This window comes from Phalacrocorax carbo, chromosome 9 (genome assembly GCF_963921805.1).
Source record: "Phalacrocorax carbo chromosome 9, bPhaCar2.1, whole genome shotgun sequence".
Taxonomy (NCBI): Eukaryota; Metazoa; Chordata; class Aves; order Suliformes; family Phalacrocoracidae; genus Phalacrocorax; species Phalacrocorax carbo.
In genome coordinates this window covers 12085196-12107247 of record NC_087521.1, presented here as the reverse complement: position 1 = coordinate 12107247, position 22052 = coordinate 12085196, and the positions used below count along the sequence as shown (strand labels likewise).

The following is a 22052-nucleotide window of genomic DNA, read 5'->3' as shown; positions in this document are numbered from 1 at the left end:
ACAATTTAGATTTGGTTGTCGATAAATCTGTTTATAATGGGACCCTGTTCTGAACACAAGGAGGAGCCTAGGCTTCATTTCTCTTAGCACAGCTTTTGTTCCTTTATGTGTACGTTTCTGCACACTCAGATATAACGCTGTTACATAAACTTATGTGCATTATTCCAACATACGGGCAATAATAACTTTTTTTCAATTAGACTTTTAAAAATTTAAAACTTATAATCGCAATTAACATCACTTTGATGTTCAGCCTTTGCAGCGTCAGAATGCAACGCATCTCTAAATCGTCTCAAGAGTCCGCACGCACACGAGAAGCTATCTTCCTACGCCCGCAGCTGATGTTGGCACGGGTATTAGAAAGCTGATGAGTTTTAAGAAACGGTGGGAACTACGGTTTGGAGCATTTCCTCATGCACCCTCTCAGGCTCGCCACAGGCCGGCCCCTCCGCCGCGCTACCCCTTCCCTGCCCAGCGAGCGCCGTTCCCGCCGCAGCAGCTGGGACGCTGCTCAGGGAATTTCGCTGGCGGGAAGGCGGGGGCACGCGCGAGGGAACGCGGCGGCCCGACACGCTTTCCGCGCTTTCTTGAGCACCCGGGGTAGTGGCGGGAGGGCCTCGCCCCGCTCCCGGGCCTCGCCCCGCTCCGCCTGGGGGCGGAGGAGCTCCCTCGCGGCGCGGCGCCGCTTGGACACCGGGGCGCTCCCGCCGCGCTCTGTCCCGGAGCCGGGGTCGTGAGGCGGCGGCAGCCTGCCCTCACGGTGAGGCGCCCGACTCCGCCGTGGCACGGAAGGGTTAACGGCCTACCCGCCCTCGCGGAGGCGGTTGGGCTCTCCCCGCCTCCCATTCGACCGGTGGCATGTTCCATTCCCCCCCCAAGGGGTAACCCCTCCCTCCGCCGCGGCGGCTCTCCTCTCCCCGCAGAAGCACATCAGCGGTACGTCATTTGCACCCCCACCTCCGCAGGCTGAGTGGTAGGGCCCACACGGCGCCGCGCCGGCGGCCGGCCCACCCTTCTCTTCCCCCACCCCCCCCCGCCGCGCTGGGCTGTGGTAGGGCCCGCTCCGCCCCTCCTCGCCCCGTGTCTTCCCCCCCCCCCCCGCGGCGGTGCGGGTGGTGCGTCCCGGCAGCAGCCGCGTCCCGGCCGGCGCCCGCCCCCTCCGCCTTGTCATTGATGTTGTTGTTTTTGTCGCAGGAGCCGGAGGCGAGGCCGGGGCCGCCGCCGGTGGCCACCGCAGCAGCAGCAGCGGGGCTCGGGCCGGCGCCAGGCATGTCGGTGTGCGGGGAGGCGGTGGGCGCCGGCTCCCTGCCCAGCGAGCTGGTGGTGCACATCTTCTCCTTCTTGGCGGGCCCCGACCGGCTGCGGGCCTCGGCCGCCTGCTCGCACTGGCGGGAGTGCCTCTTCTACCCGGCCCTATGGCCGCGCCTCCGCCTCAGCCTCCGCGTCTCGCCGGCCGAGCGTCCGCGGCTCGAGTTCCTCATGCGCAAGTGCGGCTGGTTCGTCCGGGAGCTCCGCGTACAGTTCGCCGCCGACAACTACCCCAGCGCCAGCGGCGGAGTGGGACCGGCGGCGGCGGCGGCGGCGGCGGGGGGGAGTGAGGGCGCCGCGGCGGCGGGCGACGGGGAGGCGCCGCCGCTGTGCCCGCGCTGGCTCGACTTGCTGAGGACGTACCTGGAGCTGGTGCTCTGCGTCCTGAGCAGCGTCCGCAACAACAGGTACCGCCGCCGGGGCGGCCCGCGGGGAGCCGGGGGGGAGCGGGCCCCGGGGGGAGCGGGCCCGCGCTTCTCCTCGCCTGACGGCGGCCTGAGGGGCGGCGGTGGCGGCCGGATGGCGAGGCTGCCCCAGAAGGCGCCTTTTTCGCTTTAAAATAGAAACCTTACTACGGGCAGGCTTTAGAGGTCTTACGCACGGTTGAAAAGTAATTAATGTCGTGAGAAATCAGTAGAGAGTGGGTTAAGATGGCAGCGCTGGTGCTTTTCTGGAGGGAGAGTGATGGAGTACTGCCCCGATGAAGCACTTCCACCTTTCCGCCTGTGAGGCGTTTTGTCTTGAAAAGCTGAGCCTTCACGCCAGCTCTCGTGTTACCTGCTGAACTGAGTCTGGACTCGTTTTAACGAGGAGGTGGCCTTGATGTTTGCTTACTGAAAAAATGCTTTGGCGTAGAACTTTCTTGGCACAGCTGAACTTTAAATGATAGAAGTCTTTTCCTGTGGCTTGGTCTTAAGATGTGTTTAGATTCTGCTTTTTCACGGACTTCCTTTGGGAGATTGGATTATTTCCTTAGGTTAGAGTTCTTTAAAATGAAAATATTTCTCTTTATTGTTTGTGGGTGAGGTCAAGATAAATATCTTTAAAAAAAGATAATCAGATATCCTAATATGTGGCCTCTAGTCAGCACCTAGGACAGGAAAGCAAGGATATTACTGTTGGGTTATGATGTGTTTGGAAAGCCATGTAGATTTTAGGATAGGAGATGGTTAATATTCTTTCCGTCTGTGTGCATATAGCTTCACCTATCAAGGAAAAAAAAAAAGGTGCCAGTATTTCAGGGTATCTTTACGATGAATTAAACCTTCTGGATGGCCTTTGGAAAACAGTCTGCAACTGAATCATGGTCTCATCACCGCCCCTCATTGATTCTGGAGGGATTAGAGAGTAGTTTGAGGCCTTCCTTGCTGCTTTATTTTGAACTGTAGAGAGAGAACTTTAAATGTAATTCCTCGTTGGTTTGAGATGAATGCAAATGTGGTGTGTGAAGTCTCACTTTCAGTTCCTCTGCTCTGTTGGGCCCAGCAGGTACTTCCTGCGGCACAGCTGAGATGGCTGAGAGTTACAAACCTTACTTCTGAAAGTGGCTCCTTGGTCCCGGCTCACCTTTATTTTAATTTATCTCTTGCCCTGTGAATCCTTGGTGTGCAGATCATCGTTATCTGCCTTGATCGGCCTTCTCTTGCCTTTCACTTAACTGTTGAATCTTTGGGAAATCCAGCTAATGTCATAGGTGGAAAAAATGTTGAAGCGATGTCAGTGATTATCTGATCTGAGATAAATATCACTACATGGACTTGGAATTTTAAAATAAATACTACCTGCAGGAGACATTGCCGGGGGGTTAGTTGGAAAAACTAGAATGCCCCCCTGCCCCACTGAAATATTAGGCCGTCAAAGTTAAATGTGTTGTGAGAAGGCTTTTGGTACACTTTTTCTTTTGAAAAAGATTAATTCTCCATGGCCTTATCTGAAACTTGTACAAGGACACTTGCTTTCTATAATTCCTCTTACAGATTCTGTATGCACAGCATGGCTCAGGACTGCAGTAAAACACTACGTAGAAGTAACTGCTTGCAGTACCTGTTCTCTGGTAGATTAGTGTAATTTCGGTGGTAAGCCAGGGGTGAAAAGTTTCCAGCTTTGAGAGGATTTTGCATTACTGTACTTTCTTGCTGTCTTCAAACAATTTGCATGCTGCTGTTTTGTTTTGAAATGAATAATGTATGACGGAAACACAGGGTACCTGGGTATTATAGCAGGCTTTCTTTTTATTGAGCACTTTAAAAAAAGGGGGGGGGGGGATATGGGATGATTTATATTAAACATGTGACCTTTTGTTCAGATGTACTTTCTGAATAGAACCCTTTACAAGGTTTTTAGTTTATTTTGATGTATTTCTTTTTTCTTGAAAGGTAACTACAGATAACTGATTAGTTTGCATGTAGAACATTGAATTTTATGTCTTTAAGTAGAGTTTTGAGATTGAAACAAGGTGGGAAGGAGGATTAATATATGCCAAATTGGTGCTTAGTTGTTACTGTGGCCACATGTCTAAACCAGAGGCATTGTTACCTGCCTGATGCTTAGTTTTTTGTCTAAGGGATGACTGCAGTCCAGTCACTTTCTCTGCTTCTGTTTATTCATCAGTAACTCAAGGATAATTATTAATTCCTTCTTGTGTTTGCTGCATGTCATTGTACGTGGGATAGCTGTTACAATTTCCAAAATAATAGAAAGGGCAGTGTTTTTAACTTCTCCAGTGGCTGAATCACTGTAAATGCATTCCTTTCAGAATTAAGTTTAAAACAGGATGGTTCTTTCATAACTCCTGTCAGCCCTTATGATAGCTTTTTGGCAGAAAATTTCAAAGAATTTCCATCTTATTTCTTCCTCCCTGGTCCTGAAATATCTACTTTTGTGAAATGATATGCTGTTTCTTAACTGTGTAGTCTTGCTTTTAAATCTATTATTAAACAATACAGTAACAACCGCCCTCCTTGCAGGAAAAAAAAAAAGTACTTTAGATGGCTCTAGAATTCCTCGAGGATTTACAATACTGCAGGACCTAAGAAAAGTAATGGCTAAAAGTAATGCAATTTCTGGACGCTCTCTTGGGTGGAGGAGAATAATCTATATTTTTGCTAATAAAAGCATTTTCTGTACAACATAAAATTGCTAATTTCTAAGCAAATCTGCATGTTAAGTCTCTAGAAAAATATTTTGGAGCGACCTTTGCTAATTCTGATGGAATTAAGGAAATAACTACTTGTCTGCAATTTGGTTTAAAAACAACTGATGATATTCTGACAAGTATTATTGCTGGCAGCCAGTTATCAGCCAAAAAGGTACGTTCTGTCTGTCACATATTTGAGGTAGAGCTCAAGTCGCTGTAAACTTTATTTTGAGGGTGGCAGCATAGTACTCCCAAAATATTACTTAATAGGGCTGGAACCATGATGAGCTCTAAAAAATCTATAATTTATTTCATTAAAAGGTACTAAAGTAGCATTTGTAGTGAGCTGTAAGTTTTCCATGAGCTGTTATGTTTATGACAATAAAAGAAGCAAAATAACGAAGTATATTATTGTTTAAACAGTTGATGTTCTACTTCCTATTTAAAAAAAAAAAAGGCTAGGCGGGTGGGCATAATGTTCTGTCGCAATATCAGGAGGGACAAATTGGTTTTTAGTGTCTCTTAAGAGATCCTACTAATTTGTTCCTTCTCAAATTGATCTTTCAAAACTAACTTCTGGAAGGCAGGTGGGAGGGCAACAAACTTTCTGTGAGTCATTTCAGTGCATACAGCAGCTAATAAGCAACTGCCGATAGTTCAGTATGAAAATTCTGGGTTCTTTTATGTAACTCTGAAATCCCAAAGTGTGGCCTCCCTCTAGCTGCCTGCAAAGGAAGATTAGGTAGTGATTCCTCCCCCCACCCTTTCCTCTGCAGTACATTAATTTGTGTGACTTGTTTGATCTTTGCTGTGAAAACAAAAATGCAGATTATAGTAAAATTGTGGTATCTTGATGAAGCATGGTATCTGTCTTGGAATTGCCAAAATTTGGTGAATTGCTCAAAACGGTAGACTGCATCTGTATTTGAGGTTTTCTAATGACTCTTTTCTGTTGTTTTGAGCAAGGCAGCTGAAACAGGCAAAAACTAGTATAATAATACAATATGTGCCTTACCGCTTTGTTTGAGTTGAATGTAAGCAAGGCTATTTTGTTCCTTTATTTTCATTGGGCGTTCAAAAAGGCCAACCAAGACTGAAGATGGAGCCTCATAACAAGCTCATTACTTTTAGTATGCTTTTTGAGATAGTGGAGGATAAATGGTTTAGAAATCTCCCCAAAACATGTGTTTTTCCCAGCTGTGTGTATGGGTAGTACATAGGATTAAGACGCCATTATGACTTTAGCAAAAGATGACAATTAACTTCTAAATAATTTTATTTCAGTAGCAATCACTTTACTAATTCTCTGGTATAAAGATGATATGTGAGCTGAATGCCATAGAGATTATATGACACTGCAAATAGTAGCAAAAAACTAATACTGTGTTGAACTGTGATCAGATTTGTTGATGGTAATAACTGTGCTGTGAATGGAAAAATAATTGGATGTTTTCATTGCTTAAATTTTGAGGCAGAGGACTTTTCCATGTGTTTCTGTAGCACATGAAATAGCAGTCAGACAGATGTTTTAAAAATGCGTGGGACACTAGTGAATAGTGTTTTTTGTGTCCTGTGGTTTGGTGGCTCTAAAATTAATACCTGCCTACAGTAGCATTCTCTGGGGGTATGAGTAGCACAAAACAAGACCTGTGTGTGATGTGAATATGCAGGTGATGCAAAATTGTTCTGAAGGTCCCATTTTGTCTCTTAGCTCTCAGAATTAAGTCACTGAGATCAGAAGATAAAAGCTTAATTACAGCATTGGCTGTGAATGCTGCCTTTCACACCAGGTGGAGGTTTCTGCTGTTTTCCCTGTCACACTAGACTCTCTCTTAGAGCTTTTGAGGAAAGAAGAGCCCAAAATACTCTCAGTGGTGGTGCCAGTGTCTTCAGTTTTCCCTGCCAAGCTTACTCCTCTTCAGTATGATCAGGCATTGTCTCAGTCAGATTTACAGAATATTGAGCATGTGGTTAGGGCTCAGTTTATATTAATGTAGCATCGGTACAGTATTACTGTATTTAAAATATTAAATTGTTAGAATTTCTGAAACAGTTGTAAAATCTAGGTAGTTTGCTCCAGTATTTGTCTGACTCGGTATGAAGCTTGCGGATCTTGCTATTAAGTTGTTGTTCACCTATAGAAGAAAAGTAGCAGGTGCAACAGTGAGTAGATTTCAGGAAAGTAGTGTATGGTTATTGAATGAAGGAATTTCAAAACACGTAAATTATGACTTATGGTAGATACCAATTACAGACTGCAATTTATACTTCATTAAAAAAATGTAAAACTTGGCTACTTGATACTTCTCCCCCACACTTGGTAGAATATCAGCTCAATGTGTGGAGGTTAGTGAACTGGCACCAGAGCTTCCCTCCGCTTTGAGCAGTGTAATTGTATTGCGTGTTCCTCAAAGCTGATCTGAAATATTAGCGTATGATTTGTAAGCCAGCAGAAATAAGAATTTATGTAACTCACTTAATTGTCAGCTACAGGTTAATTGGCATCTACTGTTTAAGATGACTTTTACTCATGTATCCATTTGTGATGAAACTGGAGTTTCTACCATGTTAATTATCAAGTGCAGACTAGTCCTTGCATGTTAGGAGTAAATCTAATTTACAGAGTGTATAAATAAAAAAAAAGTTGACCTGAAACTTAGTTAAAAAAATTAAAATCTTAAAAGTAAATGCCACACAGCTGCTCTAAAGCTGCAGTCATTTTCATATCTCTTGCTTGATTTTTTTTTAGGAATACACAAGATGCAAGTGAGAGAAATAAACTGTACGAGGGAAAGGAAAACTGACTGTCTAGTGCATTGAGCCATGTCCAGTATAAACTTAGAGGTTCTTCTTTCACTTCTTTTTAGGTATCCCTTTTAAAAATTAAAATTATATGTCATGGTGGACCACTAATCCTCTTTTGATCACTGTTGGGAAATATTAGAACAGCTTCCCCTACTTTGACACAACAGAAATCAGACACTGATTGGGGTGAGCTTTTGCTTTTCCTGTCTGAGGTTTGTGATGCCTCGATTGAGGCAGGTTTGGGGTCCCATTTGTAACCCAGCTGCAACACATAAGTACTCAGACAGGGTTGTTTGTGGTTGTGTTCTACTTGGACATTAAATGCAGTATTAAATGTTAAAAGGAACAGGTATTTGATGTTTTTGTCTGTGACACTTAACACACATGTTCCAAGGATTAAAAAGTGCATGAAAGCACTGCTGAAAGTTTTCTTTATGATGCTGGCCTGCTGCAAACACTCCTGTGGTGACCTAAAACTGGCATTTGCTTTTACAGCTGGATTCAGCAGTTTGTGTAGTCCTCTTCCACTTTATACTTGTCTCATTTTTTGTGGTTCCTTATGTGCCTGAATTCCAGGATGTTTCCCAAAACAGACTACGTGTTCAATGTAATAATGTGTTCTTATTGCCTGTGTTTGGCTTACCCAGAATGATTCCTCACAGTTTTTTAATTTTGTGTACAGATTCCTTTTTATTTGTTGTTTCATAGGAACCTCCAGAAGTTAAGTCTCTTCGGGGATATAAGCATTCTGCAGCAACATGGAAGTATATCAAATACATATCTCGGCAAGGTCGACCCTGATGGCAAGAAGATTAAGCAGTAAGTTATATTTGTAAATTATCAAACACATTAAAGTAGTAAAAAGAGATAACAGAACACAGATTTGCATGCCTCAAATACATGACTGAGACATCTTGAAGTTTTTTAATAGGATGAGAATCTAAATTCTTAATTGAGTTGATTTCTGTTCCCACAATTTACATGAAGTAGTCTGGTTTTGTGGCTTTTTTTTACCCCCCCTTCTCAGCAGGGTGAGAATCCTTTCTTTCATTTTTTCATTGTGTTCTAGAAGTGATATTATGTTAATAGTACAAAAGGGGAGAAGGGATAGGGAGGGCTGTTACCAGCACCTCTACTATTCCTGTACATGAAAAAATTAGAAAAATAAGTAATCTGTGGTATGTCACAAGAACTGAGGATGTGTAGCAAGTAAACTTGAAAGAGGACGTAAACACAAACAACTTCTTCCAAGTTGCATCTCAAAACTAGGTTATGTATTTGCAGAATTTCTGAAAGATCATAGCTCACAATGTGCTTGTTTAGTTCAGCAGCAAATTTTAGCTTACCATAATTACATTACAGTACAGTTCTTGAATGCTTGTAATCAGAATAGCTAGTTCGTCTCTGGAAAAGGTAAAAAGCTACTGACTTCTAGAATGAATTACCATGGAGGGAGTGATGTTAACTATTTTTGCTAAAACTATTTCTGCTAAAACTTTCCATACAGATAAAACCTGGATACCATAATTTCAATTAGTTTCAGTTTAAACATCTTTCTCCCAGTAGCTTGGGAGTGGACTAAGTACAGCCACTCTAGATCTTTGCTATTATTTTTAGAGTGTTTTTAGAACTCGTGTAGGTGTATTATCAAATCAGCGTGTGTATGTGAACACAACCATCAAGCTAAATGTTTGGTCCTGACTTAAATTTGCAAAACAGTGTAAATACAGATGTGGGTCACATACTGTGCCTTTGTCATCCATTACGCTTAGCATGCAGAACTTGGAGCAATTTGGGATTCTGTTTAACATGTCTACTGTAGTGCAGTGTGCAGGTAAAAGAATGAGCTTTTACCGAATCAGCCTTTTTATAGCTTTCATTGTGGAAACATAAATATATAATCAAATTTTTGCCAAGGGGCTTGAAGAGAGTCATCGAAGCAGGTATTTACTCAGCTGAGTGCATAGTTAAACATTTTTTTCAAATAAATAACAAAAATATGCACATTTTGGAGCCATAAACCATTTAAAACTCATTACCTAATTTGAAGTTAGCCTTTTAGCTGAATATTGACCTTGGTACGTTTCGGTACTAGCAAATAAATGCTACTTCTTTTTTGTCTGTTAGTTTTGTTGGGATTTTCTTTAGAATAAAACAGTGTATTTGGGACCTGCTTGTCCTTTTCTAAATTAAAGGAAAGCTGGCAGTGTTTTATTCAGTGTTCTCAAGTTCATCAGCACTAGCAGCAGGTTTACTTTGGGAAGTAAATCTTGATGGCTCCTTAGTCTTGCTGTTTGCCCTTGGGGTTTGTATCAATTAAGTTGCAAAACATGGATACTGATAGCTAACACTGGAAGATACTGAGTGACCTTTGGAGACCGTGTTACTGGTAGTTGAGGATTTTTGGAACCCTCGTGGTGATAAACCTTACTAGCTGTTTCAGGAACTTCTCGCAATTAAAGCAGTCAGGAAAGAAAACGTGACACTTCCTTAAGTCTGTAGCATTCAGCTGGGTGTAACAGACCATGTGTGAAGGACAGAACAATTAGGATGCTCCCCCAGGTTAAGGCTGAGGGTTGTTCTGAGGGAGAGGAGGCTTTGGATTGTCTTTTCAAAAGTGTACTTATGCAGTGATCAGCATGGGTTTGTAATGCTTGTTCTTTTTCTGTATAGCATATGTGTCCCTGGTTACTTTCTAAAATTCTCTTTACAACTTAGTTTGTAACTGTTGAGAAGTTCAGCGTAAACAGTACATTTGTCTTGAGTTGAACAAAGGGTAGTTGTTTAAATTTTTGGCTTTCTGAAAGCTGCTTCCCATGATTGATCCGTGTGGGTTCAGATAGCTTGGTTCCAAAACAACCAGTTTAGCTTCTGTTATTAAACAACACATTTTGATTGATAGTCTTTAATTAAACAAATAGGCTCCATATGGACCTTAGTAATATGTTTCCTGTCCAGGGCCATCAATGTGCTTCAGTACTGGTCAGGTCTGGATTTTTGGGCTTAAACAGTAACTCAGCCTGTCTAGTCAGGCTTTGGTCTGTCCTCTGGCTGAAAGTGCCATTTTGGGCATTAATTGTGAAAGTAATTTATTTTGATTTTTTTTTTTAATAGTTTGCTCCAGTTTGATCACTTGGAGGTTTCAGATTGCTGCTTACAGGGAGCAAAGGGGGCTGATTAAGTACGCTTGAGGCCTCACTCGGTTATGTTGCTTTCTTGCATGTGCTGAGCTCTGCTTATATTTTGTGGTATTCTTACTAAACCATGCTTAAACTTCAGCTTTATAAGCAAGCTTTAAGATAACTGTGTGTAAGTTAGAATAAATGTTGTTCTACATGCTAGGCAGTTGATGTAGAAGTTAGTATGATAATAAAGTAGGTGTTAATTCCCCAAAAATCACTTAATGTGTCTAAATTTCTAAAACACAGTTAAAAGTATTTTTGCAAACTTGAGTTAGGTGCAGCCTGTTTATAAAAAATAAGATGTATATAGGAATTTGCGGGGGAGGAAAACCCCTGTTAGGGTGTTTGAAAAAATTATTTGAAATATGTTAAAATTAATGGCATGTGGTTTATATTGTGCTTCCTGCCTGGCCTTATATAAAGCAGGTATTAAAAACAATCCGAAAGTGATCGCTATTAAATATTCTCTGTTGACATGTTTGATCTCCTTTTATTAAATTGGCAAAGAACTGGGGGAAGGTGGCTGGAAAGTTTCCCTAGAACCTACAGGTTGGTAGAGTATCAGCACAAATCTAAATACTTGCATAAATACTTCGGTGCTTGCACTAAAAAGTTGCTGTGTAGATAGCATTAAATCAGTATCTCTCTTTCAGAAAGTTTAGTGCAATTCCCACAGGGGAGAAAACTAACCCTACAGCTGCAGAGTTGTGTATAATATTTCTTTTCATTAAGTTGTGCAAGCACTAGGACAGTACTCTTCTAAGCTTAGATGTTTAAGTTGTATCAGAAGCACAATTTAAACAGCTTTTTAGTGCAGTGAGATGGTAGTATTCTCCTGAGCATCTCAAATTGATCTGTCATTTTTTTTTTCAATAGTTTTGTAAAATATTACAAGCACTCTTAAGATTGACTGCTTGGACTATTGCAAAATAAATTCTACCATTGCTGCAATTATTACAGCACCTTTTGTAGATGTGTATGGTGCGGGGGGCGGGTGAGTCTTTGTTCACTGGAAGAAATTAGAGAGGTTCCTGTGGTAGAACCTTTTTCTTTGGGGGATTGTCAGAGAATTTGCCTTCAATTTAAGCATTGGCAGGAATAATTATGAAACAAACATTGCCAGGATCAAACAGGGCTCATCTGAACTGTAAAAGAATTCAGGAATAAAATAGCAAAAACTAGACTATCTGTGACTCTTGACCTGTTGTTTAAAACTGTGGTTTTGTGTCACAGTTGCCAATCCTCAGTTTAAAAAACAATGTTCAGAGAAGATCTGGAAGAACTGAAGTCTTTAAACCTGATGACTATACTAGGCAAAACCTTAAGAACTATTCTGAGGTGTTTAATAGATAAATACAATAACCACACCAACTTTTCCACTTACAAAGAGAAGTCAGGCCCTGCAAACCCAGTATATTCTTAGGAGAAGGAAGAAAGCACATGCAGGCAAGGCAGAGGATGAATAAGGATTGATCTTTTTTACTTTTTTACAACAGAGGGATTATGGGTCATCAAAAGTAGTAGGTGACAGGTTCAGAGGAAGCAAGAAGAGGGGGGAATCGCACTGCAGAGTTCTTAATTATTGGACGTTAGAGTTGCTAAGAGCTTACTTGGCTCAAAGAGGAGCCTGGATAAATTTGTAGAAGTAAGGTCCCTGAGGGTTACTAAATACAGAAAGCCACCTCTGGCTCCGAAGGTTTGAGTTACAAATTTTTGGAAACTAAGGAGATACTTGAGAAGTATCCCTAAGTGCTTTCCTGGTTCTGTCGCGCTTAAGGTGTTTCTCAGCTGTCAGTCAGGATACTGGGCTAGATAAGGTTTTAATTTTGTTGGGACGTTATCTTGATTAAAGATATGTGGATAAGAATAACAACTTTGTAACATTGTTTTGCTTAGATGTATGAAGTATACAGATATTCATAACAATAAAGGAAAAAGTGTTCTGTGCAAAACATTACTTAATTTGAGGTGCAAAGATTTCTGCTGATTTTGTACCGGAGGTGTTTACATCTTATATCTTGGTTTCATGGAACTGTCATAGCCCAGCTCGACTGCTTCCCTTAAACGCTGATCTTCCCTTCTGGCTGACCAGGGTTTGAGCTCAAACTCTCATGTGTCCTAGAATGTATATGCTCAAAGAATACTTGTCATTTGGGCAGGAGGACTCTTTTGGGCCTTAGCAGCTGTGGGATGAAGGCTGGAAAAATATGTATTTGGAGAAAGTTTGTAGAGTTTGACTGTACTATTTGAATTTAGTATTCAAAATTTTATCTTAAAATACTTTCGTTGTCTTCCTGAATTAAATATCTGACTTAAAGAACATCCCTTCATTAAAAAAATAAAGGGATAAGAGAGGTGGGATGCATCAGAATAAGTGCATAATACTCATGCAGCATAATAAATGGCATGAGGATTCTGGAAGTGCCACAATCATCTGAGATTGAAATGTTACCACGTCCAAGTTGTTTTGGTAAAACTTGAACCTGTTGATACTTGAAGATCCCAATAGTTGTACATTCAGGACTATTGAAAGGATCTTGTTATTTTGTTCTTTACCCTTTAAAGAGCAAAGTCAAGCAAGTAGTTTCAGATCATTCTAACTTATGCTCAGAGTCAACTTTCTGCAACCTTTTATTGAAAATAATCTTACTTTTCCCATATTGAATTCACAGTTCTGGAGAGGTTAGCAGATACAAAAAGCTGATTTTAAAAACAAGAACCTTGTTTTAAAAGCATTACGGGTTTTCTCATTTGCATAACCTTAAGATTTATGCGGGAGGGTGTTAAATACGTGCTAAGAAATACATGAAATGAGGTTCATAGTGTGCAACTGTTTTTGAAAGACAAAGTACATAGTTTTTGTCAAGATAGTTTACAGTTTTAACATTTTCAGTGCAGCGAAGGTCAAATTGCTGTGGGCGGTCTGCAGAGTCAGGTTCCAACACTTGTAGTTCACAAGAACCATAGTAATGGCAGAATAAGGCCATAAATGAAAGAATAATAATAATTCTTGAATAAAAAATAATAGAATGGTATGCAATTTGTAAGGCTAAACCATGTTTAATAGGTTCATTGTCTGTTTTGTTTACTTGCAGAATACAACAGCTGTTTGAAGAGATATTAGGCAATAGCAGGCAATTGAAATGGCTGTCTTGTGGGTTTATGCTGCAAATAGTAACTCCCACGTCATTGTCCTCCTTATCAAACCCCATAGCCAACACCATGGAACATCTGAGCTTATTGGACAACCACATCCCTGGTAATACCACTCTTATCACTGCGGTTGAATTGGAGCGCTTTGTGAATCTGCGTTCGCTCGCTTTGGATTTCTGTGATTTTACAGCTGAAATGGCAAGAGTCCTGGCTGACAGCAACCATGTGCCTTTGCATCGACTGTCTCTCCTGGTCCACAGTGTTTCCATAATGCACAAGTCATTGGACAGTATGCCAGAAGATGAGAATTGGAAGGCGCTGACTCGCAACAGCGCTAATCTTCGGGTCTATATAATGGCTTTCGATGTCAAGAGTGATGATATGTTAAGGATTCTTAAGCCCAGTATCCCTCTAGAGAGGATTCACTTTGACAGCTACATCACCTGTGTTTCAGGGGCTGTTGTTGACCTCATATCCAGGCAGTATGACAAGTTCCTCACTCATTTCATACTAATGAATGATGTGATAGATATGTCTGGCTTCCCAGATCTTAGCGACAACCGGAATGAAGATCCACTTGTCTTATTAGCCTGGAGGTGCACAAGACTGTCTCTCCTAGCTGTTCATGGTAGGTAACACATTGCACGGGCATAGTATGTGACTTTGAAATACTTTAAAAGACTTCAGCCTTCCTAATCACAATGTGTTTTAGTAGAGCAGTGTTCAAAAGTCTCCTGCACAGTTGCTATACATGCTGTTGTATGTTATACTGGTATTTTCATGTTTGAAAATATGAAGGCGTTTGTGTGTGAGTTCTAAACATACTTGTGGCATACTAACTTCTGTTGAGAAGTCACATAGGGTTTTCATAGACTTCTCACAGAAATGAGGATAACTAAGAATTGAGCATTCCAGGAGGCTTATCCTGAAAGTGCTCTGCCCTGTGCAAGTTCCACCAACTGGCTGGTTCTGTGAATGTGAACGCTGAAAACACTTGCTCCTTTACTGTGAGCTCATAGGCTGGCAAGATTAGATGATTGTGCTTCCTGTTTGTAAATAACATGGGTTAAGTGCCCCATGGCTGAGGGGAGGAAGTCTGTTACCAGTTTGTAAGACTGCCAGCAGATGAAGGCTGAAAAGTATCATGTGGAGGGGGTTGCCTCACTGAGTGCATTAGTTTCACCAGTAATACCAGTGCTAGGTTTATTCCACCTATTTATTTGCCACATAATTGCAAATTTTAAAAAATATTGTGCATTTGTATTCAGTTCTGTCATCAGTACAGTACTTGCTAGAAGTTAGAGCTGTTTGGCAAATTCTAAGGCACCTGGAAATGAAATAATGCAGGATAGTTCTTTTTGTTTGTGCTGGAGTCAGCTTACCAAGACCAAGTTTGCCGATGCATGAAGCAGTTAAGTGATGACTCTGTATTGTGTTGCATAAGAATGGATGCCCATTTCCTGAGACTGCATGGGGGAGTAAATCTCCAGTCATTCAGCACAAACAGGAGAGACCTTCAACAGTGAAGGCTGTACGTTTGGATTTCCATTGGCTGAAGTCAGAAGGTCCTGCTGTATTTGCTAGAAAAAGTTTTTCCACTGTCTTGTACTGAAAAATAAGGGGGAGAGGGGAGGAGGGGGAATCAACTTGGCTGTCTCTCCTTTAGAGTTTCCAGGTCTGACAGATTTTGGATACTGGCACGTGACCTTACTGCTCTAAATGTGGATTCTAGCAGTTTCTTTTAACATTTGAGTAAAAGTTTGAGAAGCTTTTTTTTTTTAACTTATGTGTTACCCTAAATCATCCTTCTATACAAAGAGAAGTCTAATATATTATCAAAACTTAAAAAGATGGTAAAACATTTGAAAGTAACCTAGCGTAAGTGTCATTTAATATCAGCACATGTCTATTCAGTAGAGGGTGTTAGTCTGTGCAGAGTATTGGGAAAGCAAACACCTTCTATAGTTTCGTCTAGCAAACAGTTGTTGCTGCATCTTCTTTCTTTGGAGAGATGCTGTGTATACCTGGGGGAGAGAATAGCCAAATGTTACCCTTGCTCTGATGTTGGGATTCAGATTCTTTCCACTTCTTCCCTCCTTGCAGCAGAAGCTAGGTAAGCTGCTTAGAAATGCCTCCTGATCTTTTTTTTAAGCTGTGAATATGACTCCTCTGGTACTATATAGCATAAGCATCTTCTAGAGTAGCAACTGTGAGAAGAATATGACTAGAAAGAAAGATCTAGAATGCTTTGATGCTTCTGTACAGTGTCTTAGCCTCACACTTCCATTTTCTGAGGTTTACCAAAGAATTGTTTCTGGCTCCATATTCTTCATGATACTGTCAAGCTTCCTTCAGGAAAAAATGGTGGTTTTATTCAAGGTGCCATAATCTGCTTTATATGTAAGTGCTCAAGTTACAAGTTATTCTTCAGTTTCCAGTGCTTCTCAGGATTTTTGGTTCTCCCTCTATTGCTATTGGTTTGCTCTGAAAAAAGCTCTGATTTACAAGTGGCGTTTTGGCTGCCGCTTCTCACTGACCAGGAGAGGAGTGGGAAAACATACCCTACGGACACTTTTCCTTGGGTGCCGCAAGATTCTCTTCTGTCTTTTGTGGAAAGTCATATTACCTTTCCACCAAGGTAGCATCTTCAGGAGCAGAGGAAAGCTGACCGAAGGGTATTAAAAACATTCTTGCAGAATGAAGGAAGGGTGTGAAGAGTGTGTGGTGGTTTGGGATGGGGTGGGGACAGTAGGATAGTCAGAGTGGTGTGATCTGACACTGTGAATAAAAAGCACAGCCCGTCTATGGGGGCTGAAACCTGGCCCCCCCTTCTCCTTAAGAGAGGGACACTTCATGTGGATTTTCAAGACTTTGTGTTGTAAGCATATTGTGTTACCTGTGAGACTCTCAGTTTTATTCTGTCTGTGAGCAAAACTAAAGTGGAACTTTTTACTAGCAAGGAAAAACACATTATGGTGTGCCCATGGTGAACTTGTAGTGAAGCAATCATCCCCTGTTACCTCTGAATACTTAGCTGGACAGAGGCTTTTTGGCTGCTGGAAGGTTACTAAGAAACTTCAGGCAAAACTTTTGAAAGGAGAGTTTATTTAAAATGAGATTAAGTTGAGAATAGAATGGTTGTTAGAGAGACTAGAGGATCTGACCATGAAAAGTTATATCAAAAGCCATATCCCTGAACCACAAGGATAGTACAGGGGATTTAACCACAGTTGTTGTTCCCTTTATTCTTACACTTTCCGTCAAGAATTTCTTCACTAAGTTCCTTTAAAATCAAGATACCTGGAAGGTGTTGTGAGCTCCTTCAAATCCTGACTGGGGACTGTCGTACAGGTGGAATTTTCCATTGGGTTTAATGTCCTACAGCCTTATTGACAGCTCCATCTTTTGTGGACAGTTGTGCTGGAGGTGAAGGATCAGCAGATGAAAACTGTGGGAATTAATACATTCCTAATGGTTAATATATCAGAAACGAGCCATACAGATGTGTGCAGGCTTCTTTGTTGAAAACCTATCCCAAGCAACATAATTACAGGAAACCTTAGAGGCAAACAGTAGGAAAGAGTAAGAGAAAACAATAAAAAGTTCTCCTTTCTGTATTACTTTGACATCAGTTTTCCTCACTCGTTAATTAGCTGTCTTATTTTGATACATTATGGTGCCAGAGCATGTTAACTGCACTGTTGAAGGCCAAACCACAGTTAGTTTTTCTTTCTCAGCAGTTTATCTATCCCAGTTCAAATACTGTGTGGACTGCAGCTTTACTTGGAATCTAGGTGGGCGTCTCACCAAGAGGCTTAGCACCTGTGAGAGTGATGATGAAGGCAGAAATAAGCCTTTCCTTTTACAATGGAAGGGCTGACTTGGCAGAGCTCCCCAAAGGGGAAGTTCCCAGATCATCTGTGATTTGCATCTGCTGCGTAAGGAGGAGCTCAGCATTTGCCTTAGCCAGGGTACAGAATGCGAACAGGTAACTGGGGAGTAGGTGGTTTAGAAGAGGGATGCTGATATACGCTACTGGGAAGAGAGGGAAGCTTTGTAATTATGTTTAATCTCAGAATAACAAGATATATGTAGTCTATTTTATTTTAATACTGGTGTGACCTATTTCCTGGAGAGGCGTCTGGTTTGTGTGTGTTGGGGTTTTTTTGTTTGGTTGGTTTGTTTTGACATTCTCTTTTGTTTCAGGGTTTTTTTTAAGTCTACCTCTAACGCAACCAAAGCAAACTTCATATTTTTTTCTAGCAGAAGCACAGTTCTACATTCTACATTCACTTAAAATAATTGATTATTCACTTTTTTCATTCTATTTATTTATAGTACAAAGTAGATCACAGGACGTTTGAAATTGTAGCTATAACTTAACTTGGAGGAAAGAAGTCTGCTTTTCTACAAATGGTGAGCAAACGAGATCTAGAAAAGCTTGGTCAAACTACCTGCAATATTTTTGATACTTCCTTATTCAGAATATAAAATGGGGCTTTACCACTTGCAACAACAACAAAAATAAAATAGAGGGATTCTGCCAGATGGAAGACAGCAAAATAGGTTGGGAAGGATGTTGAGATGCTCTGGTATTAAGTACTTCAGTAAAATGCCTTGTAGCAAAATGACAGAGCAGCTTTTTTTTTCCCCACTAGGTTACACAGTTTGGGCTCATAATCTTATTGCAATCGCTCGTCTTCGTGGCTCTGACCTGAAAGTTCTTGAAGTCACAGAAGAAAGCATTGATTTTGACCAAGGAGAACTGGCTGATCAGGATGTGGATCCAGTACACAATCTCATTGAGCAAGTCTCTCTCGGATTGGGTCGACCCTGGCACGCAGTCATGGACATAGAGCTGCTCAGTGTCTTCACTGAGCCAACCCGTCACTTCTACAGAGAGATGCAAAGCTTCAGTGAAGGCATTTAGCTCCTTATTTACAATTCCTGTGGTTACATATGCAAGTAGGGTCCTATTATGTTTTTTCAGTAGCGTGAATTAACCCCTTTTGTGCTGTGTTTAATCAGTATTAGCTATATAGAATTATATATGTGTATTCTACTTCTTGATCAAAGAACGTAGTCGGGTATTGGTTTAGAAGCTGAAAGTGGCAGTGTTTAGGGTTTTCACGGTTAATGGACTCGTCTACCAAACCTTACAGAGATACGGCCGAAGGCTGTCTGAGGTTGCCGGCTAACTTTACTTTTATAGAGTAACTGCATTTTGAATGATTTTACTATGATATATATCGGAGTTCTGTGCTCAGGAGCCAACTCTTTTTAATACCCATATCCATAGCCCAGTGGATTTCTGTGCTGTCATTGTGCGCTTAATCTGGTAGCGTGCTACTAACTAGGTCTAAAAGGAAAAGAAGTCTATCCAGGGCTGTTCATTGTAAGAATCTCACCTCGCTTTATTTCACATGCAGATTCTGAAGCATGACTTAACTACCGTTCTCAGCTTTTCGTGGCTGTTAAGCGGTGGTGTGAAACACTAGCTTTTCAGGTGCCTGCACTTACAGATTCATTCCATAAGCTGTAGCCTTTTGGATTCCTTGCAAACTCCTCCTCGTGTATTCTCATGCTCTGCCATCTTCCTTAGAAGTTAGCTTTGGGCCAAAGTTTAAAAGAAAAGACCAAGAATATGCACTCCGATGAGGTAAAAACATAACAGCGAAGACTTCAGTACAAAGGTATACACCTGCAAACAAACATTAGTCGTGAAATCCCTAGCAACCGAGTCACTGGATTTTCTCTGTCAGCGCCTGTGTCAGCTGCCAAAGAATAGATTAAAAATGAAGAAGTGCCCACATGCTGGCAGGGGCAGGCCAACTTTTGGCCAGCCAGATACTGCTAGATTGTAATATATAAGGTCGAATTTCGACCTGTGGTACACAGCTGTGCTGTGGCTCAGTCAGCAACCTCAGAACTCTTAACAAACATGCACCTGTTTCACTGTGAATAGTGAATGTAAAGGAAGGAAAGGAAACAAATACAAAGCTTGTTCTATCACAGGTATGAGCTGCTATGATGCATGAAGAACATTCCATGAAGTATGTTTTAAAATCTTGTTATATCTGAGAGGCTTTAAAAGCCGATTTAACTGTTTCAGGGCAACCGCGGTACAGACGTGGTCTCTGTGAGACTTCCACCTGACCCCAGTTTTAAGTGGTACGAATGTTGTGCATTTAATGTTTAAAGGACAGTCTGCAATAATAAAGTAAGTGGCCAACGTGGGTGCCCAGCAGTGCTGAGACCTGGCTGCTATATTGTAAGCTTTGGAAAACACAATTTATGCAACAGATGTCCAGATATGATTCTATTTATGGAAAAAGTTTATATGTGTTTTACAAATGGTTTTACCATCTTATATTAAAATGACCTTTTGACAGGTGTGCGCTGTTTTGTCTCCAGTGAGCACATACCATGCGGATTTTATATGTACATCAGTAGAGTGAATCCACTGGCACAGTGTGTGTATATGCCAGATGTGGTGAGATTTTATCTTATAAATGTGATCAGATAAAAAAAAAACTCCTGACAGAAAATGTAAGGAAACCAGCTGAATGTTTGAATTGATGACTGATGTTGTATGGTTTATGTTAAATGTATATTCTTTTAATCAATGAATAAAGCATTAAAAATTGATCACTGTATAAAATATTTTATTGTATCAGCATGAAGATTCTTAGAATTAAAACGCAACATCATTCATAAGCTGTGTATAACTGGTAGCTCCCGTTGTGTTTAGGTCAACAAAAGAGTCTAAAATAAGCCGTACAGTAATTTTCTTAATTTGGCTGGATTTTGTCAACTTTTTTGGGGGGTGGAGGAAGGGGAAGGATGCTTTGCTAAAGATCAGACGATCAGACCAGTTAGCACAAACAGTATATCATGATATGACTTATTAGGCTGATACAGTAAACTGTGGATTGTAGAATATAGCAAACTATTTTTTTGAGAAATTCTTGCATCCGTTGCAATTGCTTAAATCAAAATATAATGTGCTGAAGAAAATGTGTAGTACTTCTTTGGTGTCCCACTATTAAATAGATTATGAATACCTGCAATGCTTCGGTTTGACGTTTTATCCGTACTCAAGAGTACGTAGCCGTGCATTCTGAATGAAAACTGCCGATGTCTGGTAAGCTGTTGACGAGCTGCCCTGCCCTGCCCTGCAGTGGCTGATGGTGCTGTGAGAATTGTCCGAGTGGCTGTTCAGTGTGTGCGTGCCCAGCGTGGATTTCATTTGAGCTTCTGAACATCATTTTACGATGGTCCAAACCGCTACCAGGCGTGAGAATCACACTGCTTGTGGTTTAAAGTCTCCTAGATCTTCTGGATTTGGTGTGCAGGATCATTTGCTGACTTGCTGAAGAGATGCTGTGGGTAATAAAGATAAGGTAAACACAGTTACAGCTTTTAATATTCCAGTAAAGTGAAATAAGGGGACTTGGTCTCAGTGCCTTTCAGGGCTCGGCCTCAGGAGGGAGGTTTATGTAGCAGTTAAAATCCGATAGCGATTGTTCAGCATCACCCGGACCTTAAATTTGGTCTTAAAGTGATCAAGATTTCTGGCTTTTTCTGTGCAACCTCCTGAAGCAAATGCTGCATCTTCTGGCTTAAACACAGTTGCGGGATGTTCGTTTTGTCTCTCCAGACTGCTGTGTTTCTATGGAGAACCGCCTCACTTCAGTTGGGAAGTAACTTGTTTACCTTTCTGTTATGTAAAGGAGTTTTTCTTTTTAGTCTAACCTATTTTCTGCTTTGTTTTTAAATAACTTAATCTTGAAAGGTGAGATAAGGAGCAGGAGAAACAGGCTGCTTGGCTGAGGTAGAGCTGTGCGGTCCTTTCACTTGCCACAGTGCCTGAGGTGGGCCGTGTCGGTGGGTGCCCGCGGTTGGGGCGCCAGATCCGATTTTCCATACGGCCTGAAGTCTAATCACGGGGTGTGGCTCATGTTCCAGGTACGAAATCAATGTATTTAATACATCCAGGCTACTGTAATTTCCCTTTCTTCCCAAGTACAGGGAGTCCAGTAAGGCACGAGTGTGTGGTGAAGCTCGTACCTTGAGCAGTGTTGGAGAAATACACCTTGGATTGTCCTGTTGTCTTAGGAATAAAGAAAAGTTGTTTTGTTGTTTGTATTTTTAGCAATAATCTGAATTTGTGATACCAGGATGAAGGGATTCAAGCTGAGGCAATTTGAAATCAAGTGTTAGGAAACTGAGATGGTCCTAACGTGAAGGCATGCCAGTGTTGGGAGCAGGGCCTTACAAACGCTGTGGAATATCTTTGAGCTTGCATAATCGCAACTGCGATTTTAAATTTTGTCTTTGTTTTTCCTAAAGAGACAGCGATGTCAAGTTAGTCGTGCTGCATTCTATTTTTAGCAGGAGGCACTTGGAATGTAAGCCCTTAATTGCTAAAACTGGATTGCTTTTTCTTTGGGGGGGGGGAATGGGGG

At 41.4% G+C, this 22052-nt stretch overlaps 1 protein-coding gene across 1 annotated transcript; it reads left to right on the top strand.

Moving 5' to 3' along the window:
* Positions 1 to 1089: 1089 nt before the first annotated feature.
* On the top strand, positions 1090 to 20649 carry FBXO33 (F-box protein 33). Its single transcript, XM_064460350.1, has 4 exons — positions 1090 to 1715; positions 7958 to 8068; positions 13527 to 14212; positions 18243 to 20649. The coding sequence occupies exons 1-4, from the start codon at positions 1174 to 1176 to the stop codon at positions 18512 to 18514; spliced, it is 1611 nt and encodes a 536-aa protein (XP_064316420.1). The 5' UTR covers positions 1090 to 1173; the 3' UTR covers positions 18515 to 20649.
* Positions 20650 to 22052: the final 1403 nt, after the last annotated feature.